At 46.4% G+C, this 19,169-nt stretch overlaps 1 protein-coding gene across 6 annotated transcripts in view; it reads right to left on the bottom strand.

Annotated features, from left to right (window-relative positions):
• The window catches only part of COL4A4 (collagen type IV alpha 4 chain), a 140,645-nt gene that overhangs the window by 7,151 nt on the left and 114,325 nt on the right, over nucleotides 1-19,169 (bottom strand). For all 6 annotated transcript variants that reach the window (XR_003793820.1, XM_029224501.1, XM_029224503.1 and 3 more), the window contains 8 exons: nucleotides 16,403-16,474; nucleotides 15,111-15,239; nucleotides 14,905-15,018; nucleotides 13,533-13,688; nucleotides 11,875-11,982; nucleotides 10,817-10,825; nucleotides 7,974-8,099; nucleotides 1,559-1,675 (listed from right to left, as the gene is read on the bottom strand). Coding sequence is in view for 5 of the 6 variants with exons in the window: in XM_029224501.1 (XP_029080334.1) it covers nucleotides 1,559-1,675; nucleotides 7,974-8,099; nucleotides 10,817-10,825; nucleotides 11,875-11,982; nucleotides 13,533-13,688; nucleotides 14,905-15,018; nucleotides 15,111-15,239; nucleotides 16,403-16,474 (831 nt within the window). In the remaining variant the exon portion in view is untranslated. The remainder of the gene's footprint in view (nucleotides 1-1,558; nucleotides 1,676-7,973; nucleotides 8,100-10,816; nucleotides 10,826-11,874; nucleotides 11,983-13,532; nucleotides 13,689-14,904; nucleotides 15,019-15,110; nucleotides 15,240-16,402; nucleotides 16,475-19,169) is intronic.

Genomic DNA, 19,169 nt, shown 5'->3' with positions numbered 1-19,169 from the left:
CCCGTCTGCTGCTGTGCTAAGTACTCAGGGAGCAGAGAGGAATGTCCCCCTCACACAACTGCAATGTACACCAACAACTCATCCAGCAAGGACCTGTTCCAAGCAACTTCTAGCTGCTTGTCTTACATTAGCATAAAAACAGATGAAAATCCCTGGCCTCCTAGAGCTTACGTTTTACTCAAAGAAGAGAAAAGACAATAAGCATAATCGAAAGGTAAATTGTGAAATACTTAATAAATGATAAGTGCTGAGAAGAAAAGAGCTAGAACGACACACCCCATGTAGGATCTCCCAGACCCCTCCGACTAGACTGGGAACCTGCTCTCTGAAAAGGCGAATCTCAAAGTTAGTCTTTCTGACACCTCCCAGACCTGTCCCATTGTTCTGCCATATCGTCAGTTCCATTCTAAGAAGGACAAGGGCTTGGAATCCATATGTTTGGCTTTGTAGCTCTTCTCTTATAAGGGAGGGAGGCGGAAGGAGGGCCGAATTCTAGAACTGTTTAAGTGGCTGGTGGGAAATGAACGGTTGTACAGAATGTGGGCAGGAGCCTCTCCTTTGGCATCTCTAAAGGGCCGACCCATGGAAGAAGGCCCGTGGCTACTTCTAATTGCCAAAAGCAAAAGGTGAGGTTAGACTCTGAAATCAAACGGTGTTTTAAAAATGTGTTGTTTCTGGGAGACTGGCAGCTCTTCTCATCTATAAAGCAGAAGTTACAAAGTGGTAGCTTACGGACTGCATCGTGCTCATGTGTTTTCTTTGACTTACCAAGATTTGATGAGTTAAGATTTCCGGCTAGAAAAGCAGAGTGTAGGGAACGTTGAGCCCGCATTTCTACAGGGCAACAACTTCTACAGAGCAGAAGCTGAGCTGCTGCTTTTGGACTGCAGCTTCCATTTTCTTGCAGTGCCCCGTCCTCAGTCCCTCTCCCACCCCTTCACCTGCTTCTCATTAGTAACCCGGTACTGCCAGACAGATACTCTCCAAAGATGAGAGGGTATCTGGGAGTCTTTGGGCCCTAACATATTGCCTAGTGTGTTATAGTTCAAATTTATATTCTGTAGAGTCTTATCTCTTCTCATCCAAGGCCCACTCTCAAATATTCTTCTTAAGGAACAGCCTTGTATTCTTTATAAGTTGATTGATGGCTGTATGCTAAGATGAATGAACTCAGAAAACCGGAGGCCAAGTGATTCAGTCAGTTGTAGATGTGAGACCACCCCCGCCGTCCCCAAGATCTTCAGCACAGCCTCTCAGTGGCAGTCACACAGCCAATGCCAGGCTTACCTCGGGAAAGTGAACAGCGGAAATGGCAGAGCCTTTTAGGTTAATGTACAGTGTTTTGGGAAAATAATGGACACAGGGCCTTGACCTGTTTTTATGATGGTCGAGTATCAGTTAAAATGTGGAGGACACATCCTGTTCTGTTCTTGTTGCTTTGTCTCCCTAAAGCCTGGTGAGTGGATGTCTAAGGCAAATGCTTAAGAGGCCAGGGGATCTTGTAAACAGTCTTAGATCCACTGTGCCAGGGAAAAGAAGAGAAACCGAAACTCCTTACCTGGTACTCCTGGGCAGCCCGCTTCTCCCATGTCACCTTTGTGTCCCGGAGGCCCAGGGGACCCTGGAAGGCCATCCTCGCCTCTCCTGCCATCCAGCCCGGGCTCTCCTTTGCACCCTGCAGGGAAGTTCACAATGGTGGTGATGACAGCAATGTGACACCCACTAGGCTAGCATTTACTGCATGGATTCCTCGTGTCAGCCCTGGGCCTCCCATTTGGACCAACCTGCACTGGCTCATTTCATCCCTGCAGCTACCTGAAGTTGGGGTTATACTGTCTCCACTTGGCAGTGGGGATAATTGAGGCTCTAAGAGATCAAGTAACTTGATCAATTAAGGCCAATGAATCATTAATGGGCAGAGTCAGGATCTGAAGCCAGAGCAGCGAGGTGTTGAGTGAGACATTTTCACATTTCCTTCATAGTCTTGTATATTTGACCTGGTTGGGTATTTTTGGTTTGTTTTTTGTTGTTGTTGTTTTTAACATTGAACATATCTGGCTTTTGTAATTAAATATTTTCCTTAAGAATAATTTTTTGGAAGCCTGAATGGAGGAATGAATAAAACTTAATAGCATTTAGTTGAGAGTCAGGTTAAATTTAAAGCAAGGGCAGCAATTTTTTTGGGTTTTTTTTTGCAGTACGTGGGCCTCTCACTGTTGTGGCCTCTCCCGTTGCGGAGCACAGGCTCCGGACGCGCAGGCTCAGCGGCCATGGCTCACGGGCCCAGCCGCTCCGCGGCATGTGGGATCCTCCCGGACCGGGGCACGAACCCGTGTGCCCTGCATCGGCAGGCGGACTCCCAACCACTGCGCCACCAGGGAAGCCCTGAGCAGCAATTTTTAACAACAGTTCTTTGTTGAGGGTTACAAGGTGCTACCCCTTTATGTGAATTATCCAGTTCAGTCTTCACAGGAGCCACGTGACGAGGTGCTCCCACATGCCAGGCTACCAGTGGGGAAACGCAGGCTAAGAAAGGCCATGGTGCTGACCACATGTAGCGAGGAAACAGGCCTGGCAGGCCGAGGGCAGAGGCTGCGCCATCCATCTCCAGACCCTGCTTGGTGGCCAGGGCTCAGGCGTGTTCCCTGGGGCCTCGGCGGCCGGCCGTCACACTGAGACTCGAGCGGTTCTTTAAGTGTTTGGCTCCTTTTGGCCCACGACTAAGTTCATTAGCCACGATCTCCTTTGGTCTGGGTAGCAGATTTGGTCCCTGCCTGAGGGGGACCTTGCAGCCCTTCCCCTAATTACCTGAATCACTAGTCCCTCAAGGTTTCCGTTCTCTACCTCTATTCTCTCTCCCTCTCTCCCTCTCTCGATCAGTCTTCTCTGTCCAATCCCTCTCTCTGCCACAAATTAGCCTAAAACCAACCATTAAGTCCAAGAGGGCTCACTTCAGTAGCTGCCCCTCTTTTCCACGCCGGGACGTTTTCTTCAAGGCAGCGGGGGCCACCTGAGGATGTGACATAGGGCCTGCCGTACTCAGGGGACCAGACATCTCACTCGACTCTGCTCTCACACAGGCACCCTTAAAGCCATCTGAAGTGCACGCCCCCCAAATGTCACCGCCTTTACATTTTGTCCTAACATCGCCTGCCCAAGTGGCCCCCACAAACCTCCTCTTTTCATCCCACATCCAGCAGCCACCAAACCCCCTACACCCGACGCTGGTCACACTAAGTTCAGTGTGGGCGTCGGGGGCGCTCCTGGCTTTCGGGGTGCTGTGATGTCACTCTGTCTCCTCTTGGGTCATAAACAAATTCTCTTGGAACGTCCTGCAGTGCCTGGACTACGTTCTTACATGGTCACCATTCAGTAAGTGAGAAAGGAAACCTCTCCTCCCCATGGAGGGGAGGGACGCCCTCCCCTGTCTAACTGGGCAGAAGCCTCTTCCTGGATGGTGCTGCGGTACGTGAGTTGGTGCATCTCTTTCCACCAGCTTCGAAGAGAATATCCGTTATCTCGGAAGGAACCTAGGGCCGCACGGTGAGCTCAGAGCACTCTTTTCTCTCCCACCCAACGAGGTGATTCCAACACGTGGCCACTGTGCGATCCTGGAAAGGGCTGCCCAGGGCTAATGAGACAGTGAAGCAATGGGCGTATCACAGACAAGGCAGCAAACATTCCTTCTCAAGTATGGACATGCGACGAGCTCACTGCGCCGTCTGGGAAAGAGTTCCCTGCCAGATGTTACAATAGAGGCTTTGCTCCCTTTAGGGGAAGACAAAGGGAAATTGTCAGCAGATGACGTTTCTGAGAGTCAGGAAGGAAGGCTTTTGTTAACTCGAGTTGTGTACCCAGAGCTTTCTACTTGGAACTTGTTTTACAGAATAGACCTACGTCTAAAAGCCCAGCAATGTTGGATGGAGTCCCTCCTCTGAGAGAGTCACGTGTTGACTAGAAGGTAAACGCTCCCAACAGGATGTGGGGAAGTCCATTAGGCAGTGACGGTTCAAACCAGAATGGAAACCACTTTTGCGTTCATCACAGGAAGTCTCAGCCTTTGAGGGCCACCCAGGAAGGAGAAGTTGTAGATCGAAGAGACGTGTGGGGCTGCCCTGGTGGCGCAGTGGTTGAGAGCCCGCCTGCCGATGCAAGGGACGCGGGTTCGTGCCCCGGTCCAGGAAGATCCCACATGCCACGGAGCGGCAGGGCCCGTGAGCCATGGCCGCTGAGCCTGCGTGTCCGGAGCCTGTGCTCCGCAACGGGAGAGGCAACAGCAGTGAGAGACCCGCGTACCGCAAAAAAAAAAGAGATGTGTGAGCAGAGAAGCATTAGACCTTCTGTGATCGAGAGCTCTTAACAGACTCAAGTTTTACTTAGTGTGGCCACTACCCACTCATACTGGGTAGCAAAGAGTCAGAACTTCGTTTTTCTCTATGTAGGTTTCAGCGGCAGCCCTTGGATACAAAATCAGCTTAGCAATGAAAGAGGTTTTGAGGGAAAACAGGAAGAAAACCACAATGTCATTTTAAGCGAAGGTGGTACTTCGCAGGGGCAGCTGATCCTTCACAACCAACCTTGGGGTGGTCTTTACAGCCCCACACGCCCTGCTGAAAGAATCGCCTTCAGAAAAGGACAGATGACGCAAGTCCATCACGGCTGGGCCACTTTAGACCCTCAGAATATACCTGTCACTTTTCAGTAACTGGATAGCACGGCCAATGCATCTAGGGTGGCCAGTGGGAGCAGACAGGGAGGGGGACCAAGGAATACATTGCTGGCAAAGAGGGTTCTTTACAACAGGAGCTGGGTTGGGGGCTGTATCAGAGAAGAGGGGGCCCCATAGAAAGCAGTGGGTTGGGAGCAGGTACACAGCAGGGCCAAAAGGAGCTCCAGGGAAGCTGGACCACAGAGCAGTGCAGCCCACACTGTTAGACGGCTGGGGAAAGTGGGTGATGCTTCCCGGGAAGGACTGTGCACTTTTTTTTTTAACATAACAATCATATTCTGTGGCACAACGGTGGCCTCGGGTGTCCCCACTGCCAGCAGGCAGGGTCAGTGACATCAGTAGGGAGAGGGCACGGGAAGCCAGAGACGGCCGTTCTGTGGCCACCTGCGGCTGGATAAGCCCATCCGACCCCAAGTCAGGAGGAATTCGAGATGACAGGTGATCACACCTGGACCACAGAGACAGTCAGCCCTCTTTCAGAAGCTCACAATCTATGCAGAGAGAATCTTTTATGTGCCCAGGATAACTACTAAGTTAAAGTGTGCAGAGTTTGCCCATTTGATTTTTTTGTCACTTTCTTCGGTTATTTTCCAAAGCCACCAAAGTGAACCCAACTACCTATCTGGTCTCTAATGATATTGGGGTGAAGCAATGGGTCTCAGCCCTGGCTGCCTGCTACAGTCATCTGGGCAGCTTTCTCAAAACACTGATGCTTGGGCCCTGTCTCCCTCTGAGTTTTGCTGGTCTGGGATGAGCCCTGGACATCAATGTTCTTTCAAGCCCCTCCAGGTGACTTTAACCTAGAGCTAGGACTGAGTCACTCAAGAAGGCATCACCCTTAGCTGACTATTTTGAGGACAGCATTCATATAATATAGTTAGGGTTTCTCAAACTTGAATGTATACACAAATATTCTGGGGATCTTGTTAAAATGCAGATTCTAATTAGGTGGGTCTGGAGGGTGGCCTCAGTTGCCACTGGTCCTCAGACCACACTGTGAGCAGCAAAGATGTAGCCGGTTCTCAGTTTCTGGATTATTAGGCCAACCTGCCCCAATTGCGCTCCTGCCATCTCCCTGTTGGACAATTCTGGTTCCTCAAAGTCCAATCTCTCCTTACAAGCTCTGCTCAAAGGTCAGCTCTTGCTGGGGTCTTAAAAGTCCTACAATCCTCCAGGCTGGAATTACCTCTCCCCATCCCGTTTTCCTAATGCCTTTTGCTTGAAACTCCTTCAAAACACGAATTATAATTTCCCATTATTTAGAATTACTTATGATCTGCCAGCTATGTCTACCATGAGGCTGTGAGACCCACATCTCATTCACATCTGTATTGCCCACAATGCCTAGTACTGCATATAAAGAGTAGAGGGGGACTTTTCCGGTGGCACAGTGGTTAAGAACCCGCCTGCCAGTGCAGGGGGACATGGTTTGAGCCCTGGCCTGGGAAGATCCCACATGCCACGGAGCAACTAAGCCCGTGCGCCACAACTACTGAGCCTGCGCTCTAGAGCCCGCAAGCCACAAATACTGAGCCCACGTGCCACAACTACTGAAGCCCGCGCGCCTAGAGCCTGTGCTCCACAACAAGAGGAGCCACCGCAATGTGAAGCCCACACACCACAATGAAGAGTAGCCCCCACGCTCTGCAACTAGAGAAAGCCCGCGTGCAGCAATGAAGACCCAACGCAGCCAAAAATAAATAAATATAAAAAAAAAAGAATGGGGGTGGTCTGGAAGTATTCTCTGAAATGAATTTGCAGAAACCCATTACAGGCCACATCTTCGACTTGAAAGTTAATTTTTTAAAGGGGGGATGGGACCAGCCCTCAATATTGCAGATATATACACAACAAGGCAGCTTGGTTTTAAAATAGGGTTGAGTGATGAGTTTATTGACTGACTAAGGGTTTATTCATGCAAAGAGTGCCAAAAAAAAAAAAAAGTAACTACTCTCAATTCCCAGCGCCCGTGGGCCATTAAAGGAAGTTGCTCCCATCCACACGCAATTAACTGACTGCACAAACGCAGATGCAATGCAGCAAACACAAACAACAGAACCCCATATACTAACATAAACAAGGCTCCAGAGCTGTTCGGGATGCTACCCAAGAACTACACAGACTCCAGCGGACCGGGACATCTCTTGGGTCCTTAGCTACTTGGGTTTGGGGAAACACAAGGAAAAACAGGTGGTGCAAAATTCGGTTTTACTTCCAATTTCTTTGGCCCTGAACCAAAAGGAGCCAGAGCCACAGCTGGGCAGTGGGAAAGCCAGGAAGAGGAATGGTTTCATGCCTCTTAGGCTAATTTGCACATTTGTTTCTAGAATTTGGTATCTAGAACCACAGGCACTGCCACTGGTCTAAAAAGATAAGTTATCTCTAGATGACCAGCCTAAACTCTCTAATCTCTTTGTAAATTACCCAATGAGATGGGGATATATGAAGAGAAAATAAACCATGGGGAGGGCACCTTTTAAAGGAATGGTTTGGTTTAAATACTTAAATAAGAATCCTGCCACCCTGACAATGACTGAGCAATGCTCAGATCCGTTAGATGAATGACGCGATCTTTGCCATAATTTATCGTGACCCTCCCCCTCTTCCCTTTTCCTCTTCCAAGCCATACACCTCCTTCTCCCTTCCTGTAGGCTGTTCTGCTCCACTGGGTCCCAATTCAATTGTTTTTAATTCAAGGTCAAATCAACACCTAATAATGACTACTCACAGAGCATCTACTCTGTGGTGCTAAGAGGTTTCAAAACCTCATGCCCGGGCTTCCCTGGTGGCACGGTGGTTGAGAATCCGCCTGCCAATGCAGGGGACATGGGTTCGTGCCCCGGTCCGGGAAGATCCCACATGCCACGGAGCGGCTGGGCCCGTGAGCCATGGCCACTGAGCCGGCACGTCCAGAGCCTGTGCTCCGCAATGGGAGAGGCCACATTAGTGAGAGGCCCGCGTACCGCAAAAAAAAAACCAAAAAAAACCCTCATGCCCAAAAGCTGCCCACAAGTAAAAGATTAAAGTAGGCGTTCCTCATCACAATAGAAGGGATGTGTCGATCCTGTTACTACATGATTAAACCTTTGGACAGATGCAGAGAAAATGTTTAAGGGGAAGGAGGTTTCCACTGCTTCATCCCCACTAGTTGTTGTGGCTCCGTACCAAAAAGCTACGTAGCAAACACCCAGATCTTCATTTCAGCGATCCATGCTGCCAGTAACAATCAGTGTGAGGCTCATACCTGGTCCTGGGGGGCCTCTCATTCCGGGGAGCCCCATGGTTCCTTCTGGTCCTCTTGGGCCTGGTACCCCAGGAAGCCCCGGGATTCGGGGGCAAGCATCCACGTCTGCAGGGGGCCCAGGTTCACCTGAAATTAGAATCACCACCTGTGTGAGGGATTCAAATGCTTAGGAACCAGGTCCTTCTGCCGTCTCAAGCTGGATGGGCTTCTGACACTACGCTGAAACGTTATCGAGCATCTTCAAGCATCCAGTGTCAGCTCTGTGAAGATGGGGCTTTGTCTTGTTCACTGTGAAAACTTCTAGAATGCTTTCTGTTAATGACTGAATGCCTGAATGAGTGAGTGAATGGGATCTCAGAGGAAGCAAAAGAAGTATGAAATAGTGAAAATGGGCCGTGACAGCGATCATGTGGTGACCTTCACAGGATTCGCAATCTTTGGGCCATTTCTTACCAGGAGCTGGCCACAGGTGGCATGGGGAGAGGTCCCGGTGTGTTCCTCATACTCAGCTTAACATCACCCTAACTCATCGGTCTACACTGCAGCCACCTGGGTTTCCAGAGCGTCTGCTACTCAAGGGGACAATTTCAGGACTGCTAGAGGCACTGAGGCAGTGACTTTCAACCTTGAGTGCACGTTGGAATTATGCAGGCGAGTTATAAAAATACTGATTTCTGGGTCCCACTCCAGAAATACTGGTTTCATTGGTATAGGATGTGGCCCGGGCAGTGCCCTCAAGCTTGATTTTACAATAATCCCATCTGCAGAGCTTTTCAAAGATACCGCTGCCAGCATCCCATCTAGATAATTAAAAAGGAATCTCTGGGGGTGGAACCAGGCATTACTGATTTTTTAAACTCTCCAGGTGATTCCAACATTAGCCGGGGCTAAGAAGCACCACCGGAACGCTGCAGTTCCGACGTTAATCTGTCAGGCTTGTTAGACCAGAGTTTCTGAGTCAGTAGGTCTGGAGGCGCGGGGCGACATTTTACATATCTAGCATGTGCCCAGGTAAAGCTGACGGTGCTGACGTGGGGAATCTCACTTAAAGAACCACTGCCCTAAAGGTTTAATATTTTTTTTCTTCTTGGGCACATTCACAGCTCTAAAAACTGTGTTTTGGTTTTTTTTTTTTTTTTGCTAAATCTTCATTCAGTCACCCTGCAAACATTCCACAAGGAAAAAGAAATAATAACACTAAGCCACAATGCTAACAGCTAACACTTACTGGATGCTTCATCATGCATCAGACCTCGTGCTAAGTGCTTTATGATTGAATGTTCCCACCCAGCCTGTGTGTGTGTGCTGCTGTCATTAGAAGGTTACAGGGAAGAAAAGTCAGGCTCAGGTAAATAAGCAACATACCTAAGGTCACGAAGCTACTACGTGGCACAGTCTAGATAAAAATCCAAGACATCCTGGCTCCAAAACTGCCCTCTTCACCCGCACCCCATAATGCCTTCCCTGAGAACTCTGAACACCTACGTGGTGAATTCTAAGAAATGCAACATATTGTAAAACACATCATTGATTACTTATGGTTTTCTTAAAATTCATACAAATGTGCAAAATAATTTTAAGGACAGTGATAAAGCAGTGAGAAAATCCTAGAAAACCTGGCCACAATGACAACGTAGTCTACACGGTACTTACTCTGCCTGTGGAAAAATGAACTAGAACCCTATAAGCTGTTTGGAATTTAAGCTCCTCGAAAATATTGTGTGAAACCACAAGTGACACCAAGTTAGAGACCTTTTTACAGTACATACAGTTTAATGTAAAACTTGGCTTTTTCGCTCTGAGGGACTTGAGAGAGATGCATGTAGGTATTTCCTACTTTCCCTGGATAATCTGGTGCATTATAGTGGGAATTCACCAGTGAGGGTAGAGGGGAGGAAGCAGGTTAGTGGAGGATGGGCGGGCATTTGGCTGGTACTTCACATTTAGGATGTTGATGTTACATTCCAGTGAGTTTATATATACAGTCAGAGAGACACTAAAAGGACTGAAGTGAAACTCATTAAATATACAATAGTAATTTAAAAATATAAACATTTAAAATAGCAGGATTTCTTAAACTTCTGATTTTGCATTTCTTTACTTTTTGACAAACCAGAAGCTGAAAGAAAGGGGCCGAGGTATCTCTTGTAAGGGCCCTAAAAATAATAAATGGTGTCTGTATTCAGGGCAACGTTCCTTAGGGTTAATAACAGAGGCCTGGAAAGAAGAAATGCACACTTTCAATTTTTCTTTTCTTGTTTTGAGAAACTCTTTCTATTCTCTTTAAAAGTGCCAGACACAAAATCATATGTTGCTTTCGCATTGTGGAGGACTGAGTGAACACTTAGTTGAAAAGAATAATGGCATTTTCATTTTAACACACAAAGAAACTTGCTCCTTGACAGTGGACTTTGGGTGTGATGGGAAAGGCTCGTCACAGCCCCTTACTGGGTAGTAAGGACCCAGCTTTTCATGCTGATACTACTTATTTTAGGGACATTCTCTGTATTTATATTGTAGAATTTAGAAAGGAAACCTGCGTTGGTATGTACTGTAGCCTTTCACAGAGAAAGCACTCATACTCTGTGCCTGAATTGAAATTCTATAAGCTGAGTCTCTATGCCGCCTTGACAACCTGTAATGAGGCTCAGCATTGGGGCACTCTAATATGGGGTTACCATATCTGTAACGAGGAAGCAAAGGCATTAAAACCTAATATAATTACAGCACCCCATCTAAAAAATGCAACAAAGTTGCACTCACACATACAGTGAAAAAGGCAAGTATGGAAATGACTGCAAATGAGATTTAGAGGAAATTATTCATCTTATAGCAATGCTTACCTCTGGAACCTGGACAGATCCAAAGCCCAAACAATGAGGCCACACAACGATTTTCATATGGCAGAAAGAGATTATAAATGTGTGAATTAGGACAAAAGTGAAATGACAAGTAGAATGACAGCATCTTATTTACATAAAAAGTCCACATCAATGTTACTGACAAGAACATCTATGATTAATGGAGTTTTCATATCTAGAAAGTCCTGAAGTGAAACTCCCTTGCACAATATAAAATTCGAGTTGATTTCTTACGGCAAATATGCCCCAATTTAATGTATGTAGAAATTCCGTCCATTCGAAGGCTTCTGAAAATTCCATATTAATTTGCCAAGTTTTGTAGATTATGCACAGAAAGGAAATAAGAGATGAATCATAGTATAAGTTCTTTATCATGTTGTTCTGTGATCCATCACAAAGCAGTGCAGTGTACTTATTCTTTGGACTAGAGTGCTCATTTACGAGATTGCAAAATATTCTGAACTGACATCATACTGTCATAGTATTGATTTAGGATCTTCAAAGGTATTACTTCTGCCAATCTCAAATACACGTCTGTTTGCCCTTCCAACCCTTTCTTTGCTTATTTTGACTCTGATGAAAACCTGTTGTCTACAGAGCTTAAATCGAATAGCCTTTCATCTTCATAGCAACTAATGTACTTTACAGGAAAAGTTTAATAAAACATCTAGGAGAATCGATAGGAGGGAATTTGGGGGCAGGAACTGAATATACTGTCTTCACATACAATAATCAAATCAGTCTTTGCCTCCTGTGTGAGGGAACACAGATTTATGGGTATTTACCTTAGAAACAGTACATGTAAAATCAACTCCTAACTTTCAAACTTACTTGCTCTGATAATAAATAAGTTTAACAAACCTGAGACTTTGTAGTGCAGCCTGAGAGAAACATAATCTTCATCAGAAAAAGCTTAACATTAGAATTTGCTGGTAATTTCAGGATAATTACCTTCTGAAAGATGACCCTCATCATAACTATTTCAACAAAACACTGTATGGAGGCTGCTGGGTGGAGATGACTAGGCATTAGAAGCTTACCTGGAGGACCCAAGGGCCCCTGTCTGCCTGGAGGTCCAAGTAAACCCTTCTCTCCAGGTGGCCCAGGAGTTCCAGGTGGCCCCTGCAGCCCCGGGAATCCCATTGGTCCTAAAACAAACACATGAAAAGGAGGGCACTAGAAGGAAGCAATATAAAGATAATGACAGCTCAATGGACTGAATTCAGAGGTTCACTCCAGCAAAATGCAGGGCAAAGCCAGCCTCAGAGTGCAAAATAGACCCCAACTTTCTTCTGCGAGGTCGAGAAGAGCTGCCTCTGTCTGATAACTATCCATCAACTGGACTAAGGAATATTGTTCCATGACCAAGACAAAACTAAATTAGAATGAAAAGCCCAGTCATCTTGAACTTTCTCTGGAGACAGTCAAAGGACCGTGACGGAAAGGAAAAATAAGGAAAGATGCTCCACTGTCTGGAGACCACCGACCCTGAGTTCCCACCCCCTCTTCCTCACTCTCTCGGTTTCAGCCACACCAGCCACCCAGTACCTCGCACATACTGTTCCTTCCCCCTGTCCACCAAGTGCTCCTCATTCTGTAGCGTGCAGATCACGCCAGGGAAGCCCTCCCTGGAATCCCAACCCAACTCCACTTGCTTTTTTTTTTTTGCGGTACGCGGGCCTCCCACTCTTGTGGCCTCTCCCGCTGCGGAGCACAGGCTCCGGACGCGCAGGCTCAGCGGCCATGGCTCACGGGCCCAGCCGCTCCGCGGCATGTGGGATCTTCCCGGACCGGGGCACGAACCCGTGTCCCCTGCATCGGCAGGCGGACTCTCAACCACCACGCCACCAGGGAAGCCCAACATTTGCTTCTCTGGTATCAAGCTTCCTTATTTATGACATAAGGGAGGTAAAATGGATAAGCTTTATTGGTCTCTTCTCAACAAAATGTCCTATGAACCTCATAATTCTCTAAAATTCTCGTAACCAAAAACTAAGGTCCCCAAACATTAGCAGTTAGGTAAAAATTAGTTAAAATAAATATTTTAGCCTTAAATAGTGGGAGACTATTTAGTAATGGAGACTCTTGTGATTATAAAAAGACAAAGTCAGCAGTCTAAAACTGAACTGTCCAATACAGAAGCCACTAACCACATGTGGCTACTGAACACTTGAAACTGGCAAGTCCAAGCTGTGTTGTGCCATAAGTGTAAAATACACACCAGATTTCAGCAGCAGAAAGGAGTGTCTTATTTGGGACAAGAACCAGGTTTATACAGCCAGACCTAATTATCCCTTTGATAACTCATATCGATTTTATGTTAAAATAATATTTGAATATATTATGTTAAATAAAATAAAGTATGAAAAGTTCTTTTGTTTCTTTTTACTTTGAAAATGTGGCTACGGTATCTTTTAATTACATACGTAGCTTGCATTAAATTTCTATTGTTTAGTTCTTGTCTAGAAGATTATCAAGTATGTTATTAGGGGCTAAAGATGAACTTGTGTTTCTTCTTCTTACTTGTCCAACTATTACCCAAATTTTAGGACTCTGGGAAAGTCAGGACATTTTGGAAATGTAGTCACTATTTCCACAGGAAATGAGAAATACCTCATAGTGGTGCATACCCCAGACCCTTAAGGGCTAAATAATGAAAGTCATCCAGTACTACTTAAAGAACTACTTGCATTCATACCTTTCTGGCCATCTTTTCCATCACATCCTGGGAAGCCTTTGCGTCCTGGAGGGCCTGGTGGGCCTGGGGGACCTGGAGGCCCCGGCAGACCACAGTCACCTGGTTCACCTTTCAGAAGTTCAACCCTCCCAGGGGGCCCTGGAGGCCCGGGTATTCCTGACCACAGAGAGTAGGCAAAAAGATTCTTTCAGTCAAATGTGCATGCTGGCTGCCTTCGAGCTTCTTAAGGAAAGGAATTTAATGGCTTACAAGCAAGGGATGCAAGGAATTAGAATAACTAAGTCAGTAGGATCAGAGGTGAAACAGTATGTCTAATACTGGAGGCCAAGTTGAGAAACGGTGTGAATAGTCTGTTAGTAACTGTTAAACAAAACGAGCTAAGCAAAGCCTTCCTTCCTTTCAGAGCCACTCCTTTTGGCAGTATCAGTTTATGATTTTGTTTTGCATTGCCATCCTGCTGCTTTCACACGATGGATGGATGGATGATGGATGGATGGATGGATGGGTAAATGGATAGATGGGTAGATGAACGTATGGGTAGATGGATGGGTGGGCAGAGAGAGAGAGATAATAGGCTTTTAAGAAAATCTGGCTGATGAAAAAGGAATATCCGCTCAATGAAATTTAAAATCCTATTTGAAAACCAGAGTCTACACATGGGAACTGAGCCCAAATTCAATTCCTACTTAGCTTCTAAACTTCTCAGCACATTTTTGAGCATTTTTATTTTTCTCAGTGTAAAAGAGAACTATATATTTTATCCTACCCTTACTAAAATGCTGAAGATTTTAAGGTTTCTGTCTCTCTGGAAGAGTTCTGTGAGCTAGTAGGAATGTGATCGCCTGCCAGTTGGCAAAAAATTGCACTGGGCCACAGTCTTTTTCCAACCCCCTGACCATCTCTGGTCCAGTCTTACTTTGTTAAATATTGACTGGCTAGAGTCTGTCCCAGTGAAGTGACACGAGGAACAACACGTAATGTTAGTAGCACACGAGGAGACTGTTCCTGTGTGTGAGTCAGGCCTGGGTCCTGTCACCCTGGGCCAGAAGCAGCGCTCTCTGTGCAGACGCGGAGACCCACATGATGGCCTCCTGCTTGTCACTTCTGCACCCTCACGCTCAGCCTCGAGCCGACAACGGGAAAGGCTTGCTCTGAGTCAGAGGTGGTCCGATGGAGTTGAAACAGAAGTGTGAGGGGCCTAATCACCGGTCCTGGGAGCCCGCCACTGCCCACACTCCCCGTTTCCATCTGCCAAATCGATGGGGCTGCTAAGGTGTTTCTACTCGGCCACTCTCTGCTCCTCCATCCCTACAGCGCTGGCAGCATCTAAGGAAAGGGGCATCACCATCCTTTGCCATGATTCTTCTCATACCTCTTGGACCATTGGGGCCAGGAGGTCCCTGATCTCCAGGCAGACCCGGGTCCGGAATGTCACCCTTAAGAGCTCTTCCTGGGGCACCCGCAGGACCAGGCGGTCCAGGTCTCCCTGAGAAGGGACATGTTCAGTTGTTAGTCTCATTACATTTAGAAGGCTTGGATTTAGTTACTGAGAGAAGGGAAAAGCATGCTGCTTCTTACCTGGGGGACCTGGGGGACCTTTGTCTCCGAAAAGTCCTGGAGGAGAAATTCCTGGGCTCCCGGGGTCTCCTGTCTCGCCTTTTGGCCCGGGCATTCCCACTGGACCAGGTGGGCCCGTTTTATGGGAACCTTAACGAGGAAAACAGCATTAGCACTGCATCTTCTCCTGGTGTGTCCCTGCTGTGGGGCCTGGAAAGGAACTGCTTCCAAATAGTCATGTGACAGGGATGCTGCCGGTCCTGCTGAGGCTCAACATTGGCTGTAACGGTGACCCAGATGGCCGCACACCCTTCCTGGGTCGCCGTCTCCTGTCTTATGACCCGTCACACTTGTCCAGCATAGCTTTGATTTATTTTATGGTTATTTCCCAGATTTCAAAACACAACAGTTTACTGACAGTACTGACCCTTCAACCTCTACAATGGAAAGAGTGAAACGAATGAGATCCGACGATAAGTGATTGTGAATAAACTGGCTTGAAATTTAAGGTGGAAACCGGCAAATAAACAGAAGGAATGTGCAGTTTCACGATGAAAAGGCAGAACGTCACTGGTTTCTTGGAGAGGGCACACGTTTTACCAGACTATTCGGAAGAGCCGCTAACTGAATCCTAAGTGAGGTAAATTACTTCTTGACCTTCCAAACCGTATCAAGGTTTTGTCCCTCCTCAACAACAGATTCAAACCACGCAGCACAGCAATCCAATCCTTTTCCAACAGTCCCCCAAATCTGCATGTCTGACTCCCGCTACCTTGTCTGATTGCGAGCTCTTTTCCTGAGAAACGAATGCAACCAATGTGCGTTCTACCCAGATAACGGAACAAGCTAAGATCCTCATGATTAGCCTATTTGTGGTATCAAAAGTAACAGCAATTTGTTTTAGCAGCAGGCTATTGAAGGATGCTAGAAGTACTAATTAGACCCACGTGGTTGTACTTGGCATGACTATACATAAAACAAAACAATACCCCCAAATCCCGACTATTTATTGGTTCTTCGTAACATTTTGGAAGCTAGCTCCACCTAAGCGATTATTCAGAGCATTTTTAATAGACAGTCACAAGCAGTATCAACAAAAGGCACTGTTAACCAACCATTCCTGCTTAAATTGGGTTTTCTCAAGTGTCTTTTTTATATGTCATCACCAGCACTAAAAACAGTTCCAACATTGTGAATCTGAGCTAAACCACTGTCCTAGTTTCGCATCCGAATTTTGTGAAGGGAGGAAATACCAGCAGACTCTCGTGGTCCCCTGCCTGCTGCTCAGCCTCTTGCAAAGGGTTTTCTCTTACCTGAAGTGCCTTTGCTGCCTTTCTGACCCTTTAAACCGTGCAAGCCGTTCAGGCCGGGCGACCCGGAGGGACCTGAAACACATCACAGGTCTGTGACACAAAGTACACAAGGTACATCGTCTGGCTGTACTTTGCAGGCACAGTCCAGGGGAGGGTTAGCTGACGGGGACCCACAGATTCTCCAGGCAGGAACCAGAAGACCTCACCTTCCGAACGTCACTATCAAAGCAGAATCCATGCCAGTGGTCATCGCTAAATACGTTCATTTGATGGATGTTTTCTGTTAAGACGGCTTAACACATACTTTTCTTTATATATATATATATATATATATATATATATATTCTTTTTTTACATTCTTTTCCATTCTGGTTTATCAGAGGATGTTGAGTATAGTTCCCTGTGCTATACAGTAGGACCTTGTGGTTTATCCATTCTCTATATAATAGCTTACATCTGCTCACCCCAAACTCCAAACTCCCACGCCATCCCTCAGCCGGGCATATATCCTATCACATAACTTGCTTTGGTTTTAACACAGTGCTGTTGGTTTATGACCGTATCATGAACCTCTCGCTCTTTCTTTCTCTCTCTTTCTAATCAGATAGACTCTAGAATTACTGAATCTTGGTATAGGAAATGACCTCCAATTTTACAACAATAAAATGATCCTAGGGCTTCCCTGGTGGCGCAGTGGTTGAGAGTCCGCCTGCCGATGCAGGGGACACGGGATCGTGCCACGGTCCAGGAGGATCCCACATGCCGCGGAGCGGCTGGGCCCGTGAGCCATGGCCGCTGAGCCTGCGCGTCCGGAGCCTGTGCTCCGCAACGGGAGAGGCCACAACAGTGAGAGGCCCCGCGTACCGCAAAAAAAAAAAAAAAAAAAGGATCCTAGACAAGGAAAGGGATTAGCTGGGAGCAAACGCCCTCTTCCTTCCTCCGAGGCCCAGGATCTTCCCACACTCCACGGTCTGCAGATCCTAGTTTCTTCAGAATCTATCTGGATAAAGGTAGTAAGACAGTTAGGGACAGGTGGGGACGGTGGCACACTGGGGAATACACACCCTACTGATTTTTTTGAGCACTGTGTTACTCAGAAAGAACAGGCCTGCAGGTCAGGTGTGGCTGCAGCTGTTCCTCTGCCACCCCTTCTTTCAAAGAGAACCACTCTGATGCCTCTTGGCAACTAGTAAATTTATTTCACGATGATCATGCAAACTCCATTCTCTGTAATTAGACAGGATCTCGCTGATGCCTGCATCTTCTTTCAGAACCTTCTGTCAGGTGACCTTCTGTCAGGTGTCAATAGAGTTCTCTAAGGAGCCATCTACTAATCTGACTTTACATAAGTTGTCACTGAAAGCCGAACACCTATAAATCTATAGATTGATAAATATATAGGTATTTGTATCTATATTTATATGATAATACATATAGCATATACATAATACGTTATATATATTTGCCATATATAAATATATAGATTTGTAGGAAGCAAGTAAAGGGAAGGGTCGGGGGAAGAGGCAGATAACTAACAGACATAGAACATCTCCTAGCTGCTGCGCTTCTGCCAAGTGCTGCACCCACGTCCCACTGATTGATGGGGGAGAAAGAATCTTCTCCTCAGCCCCTGGCCAAGCCTGGTAACCTTCCTATTTCATTAATGGATCTTCCAACCAGAAACTTTTCTTTCTCATCTGAGGCTAAAAGCCCCTCAGAACACAGCCAGCCATTCATTCAGTTAAGGGTCCCAGCCCTCGAATTTGTGATAATCACACCCTCAGCTTATGACGAACACAGAGAAGTGCCCCTCATCTACCCCCATGACACCTATGTAGAGCTCCCTCAATGCCCTTCTGCCAGGCCCATCCTACTCTGTACAACAATCCTGTCTGTGGTGGCTGGTTTACTTTGGATGAATTAACTGAGTGTGAGATCAGGTCTTATTAGTTGTTCTATCCCGCCACTTAGCATATCTCCTGACACACAGTAGGTGCTCAATAAATGTTTGTTGAATGAATGAGTGAATGAATGAATCAGTGAATGACCAAGTGTGGAACAGGGAGGGTGAGGCATTGAACAGGTGGAGAGAAAGCTATAAAGAAGGGTGGATTCCAATCTCTGTTTGCATGTCACATCTTTCATTGATAGATTTATCGGATGAGTAAGATTTGAGGAAGTTAGTACTATCCATTTGCATATAAAGAATTCAAGTGCTAATTATTATCTCTTCATTAAAGCAAGTCTTCTGTAGACTTCTTACTGGACGATGGAACAGTTAGTTGGTTCCATTTTATTTTTTATCAGTACTAGAAACAGAGTTATTCTATTTTTTAAATCTAAACGTTAGATTGGTGGGAATAAGCCATATTGTCTTGCACCAAAAGAAAAAGCGGGGTGGGGGGGAATGCACCCTTTTTTTCCCTAAAGCTCTTATTTCCTAACCACTTTTATCAGTTCTGGCTGAGCTTATTCTCCAATTCTCTTTCCTATTTATGAGCAAATGTTTCAAGTTTGCACCAAAAGAACACACAGACCTTCATCTGCCAAATCTGGATACTTATTGCCATCTATCTGAAATGATAAGACATTTTCTGAGACTCCTCTGCTATTCACTGTGTTTTGATCTCCAGCTGAAGCCACCAAGATTGATGGCTTGGGGACTTGGCTGGGGGTGGGACGTCTCAGCTCCTGCCAACTCTCCATTGTCACATCAACACATCCAGGTCCTGCACTGTCACAGCCTCAGCCTCTCGCCATTGTTGAA

This window comes from Monodon monoceros, unplaced genomic scaffold (genome assembly GCF_005190385.1).
Source record: "Monodon monoceros isolate NGI ecotype Baffin Bay Population unplaced genomic scaffold, NGI_Narwhal_1 Super_Scaffold_16, whole genome shotgun sequence".
Taxonomy (NCBI): Eukaryota; Metazoa; Chordata; class Mammalia; order Artiodactyla; family Monodontidae; genus Monodon; species Monodon monoceros.
Note: the sequence above shows the minus strand (reverse complement) of the source record. Positions and strands in the feature narration are given on the sequence as shown.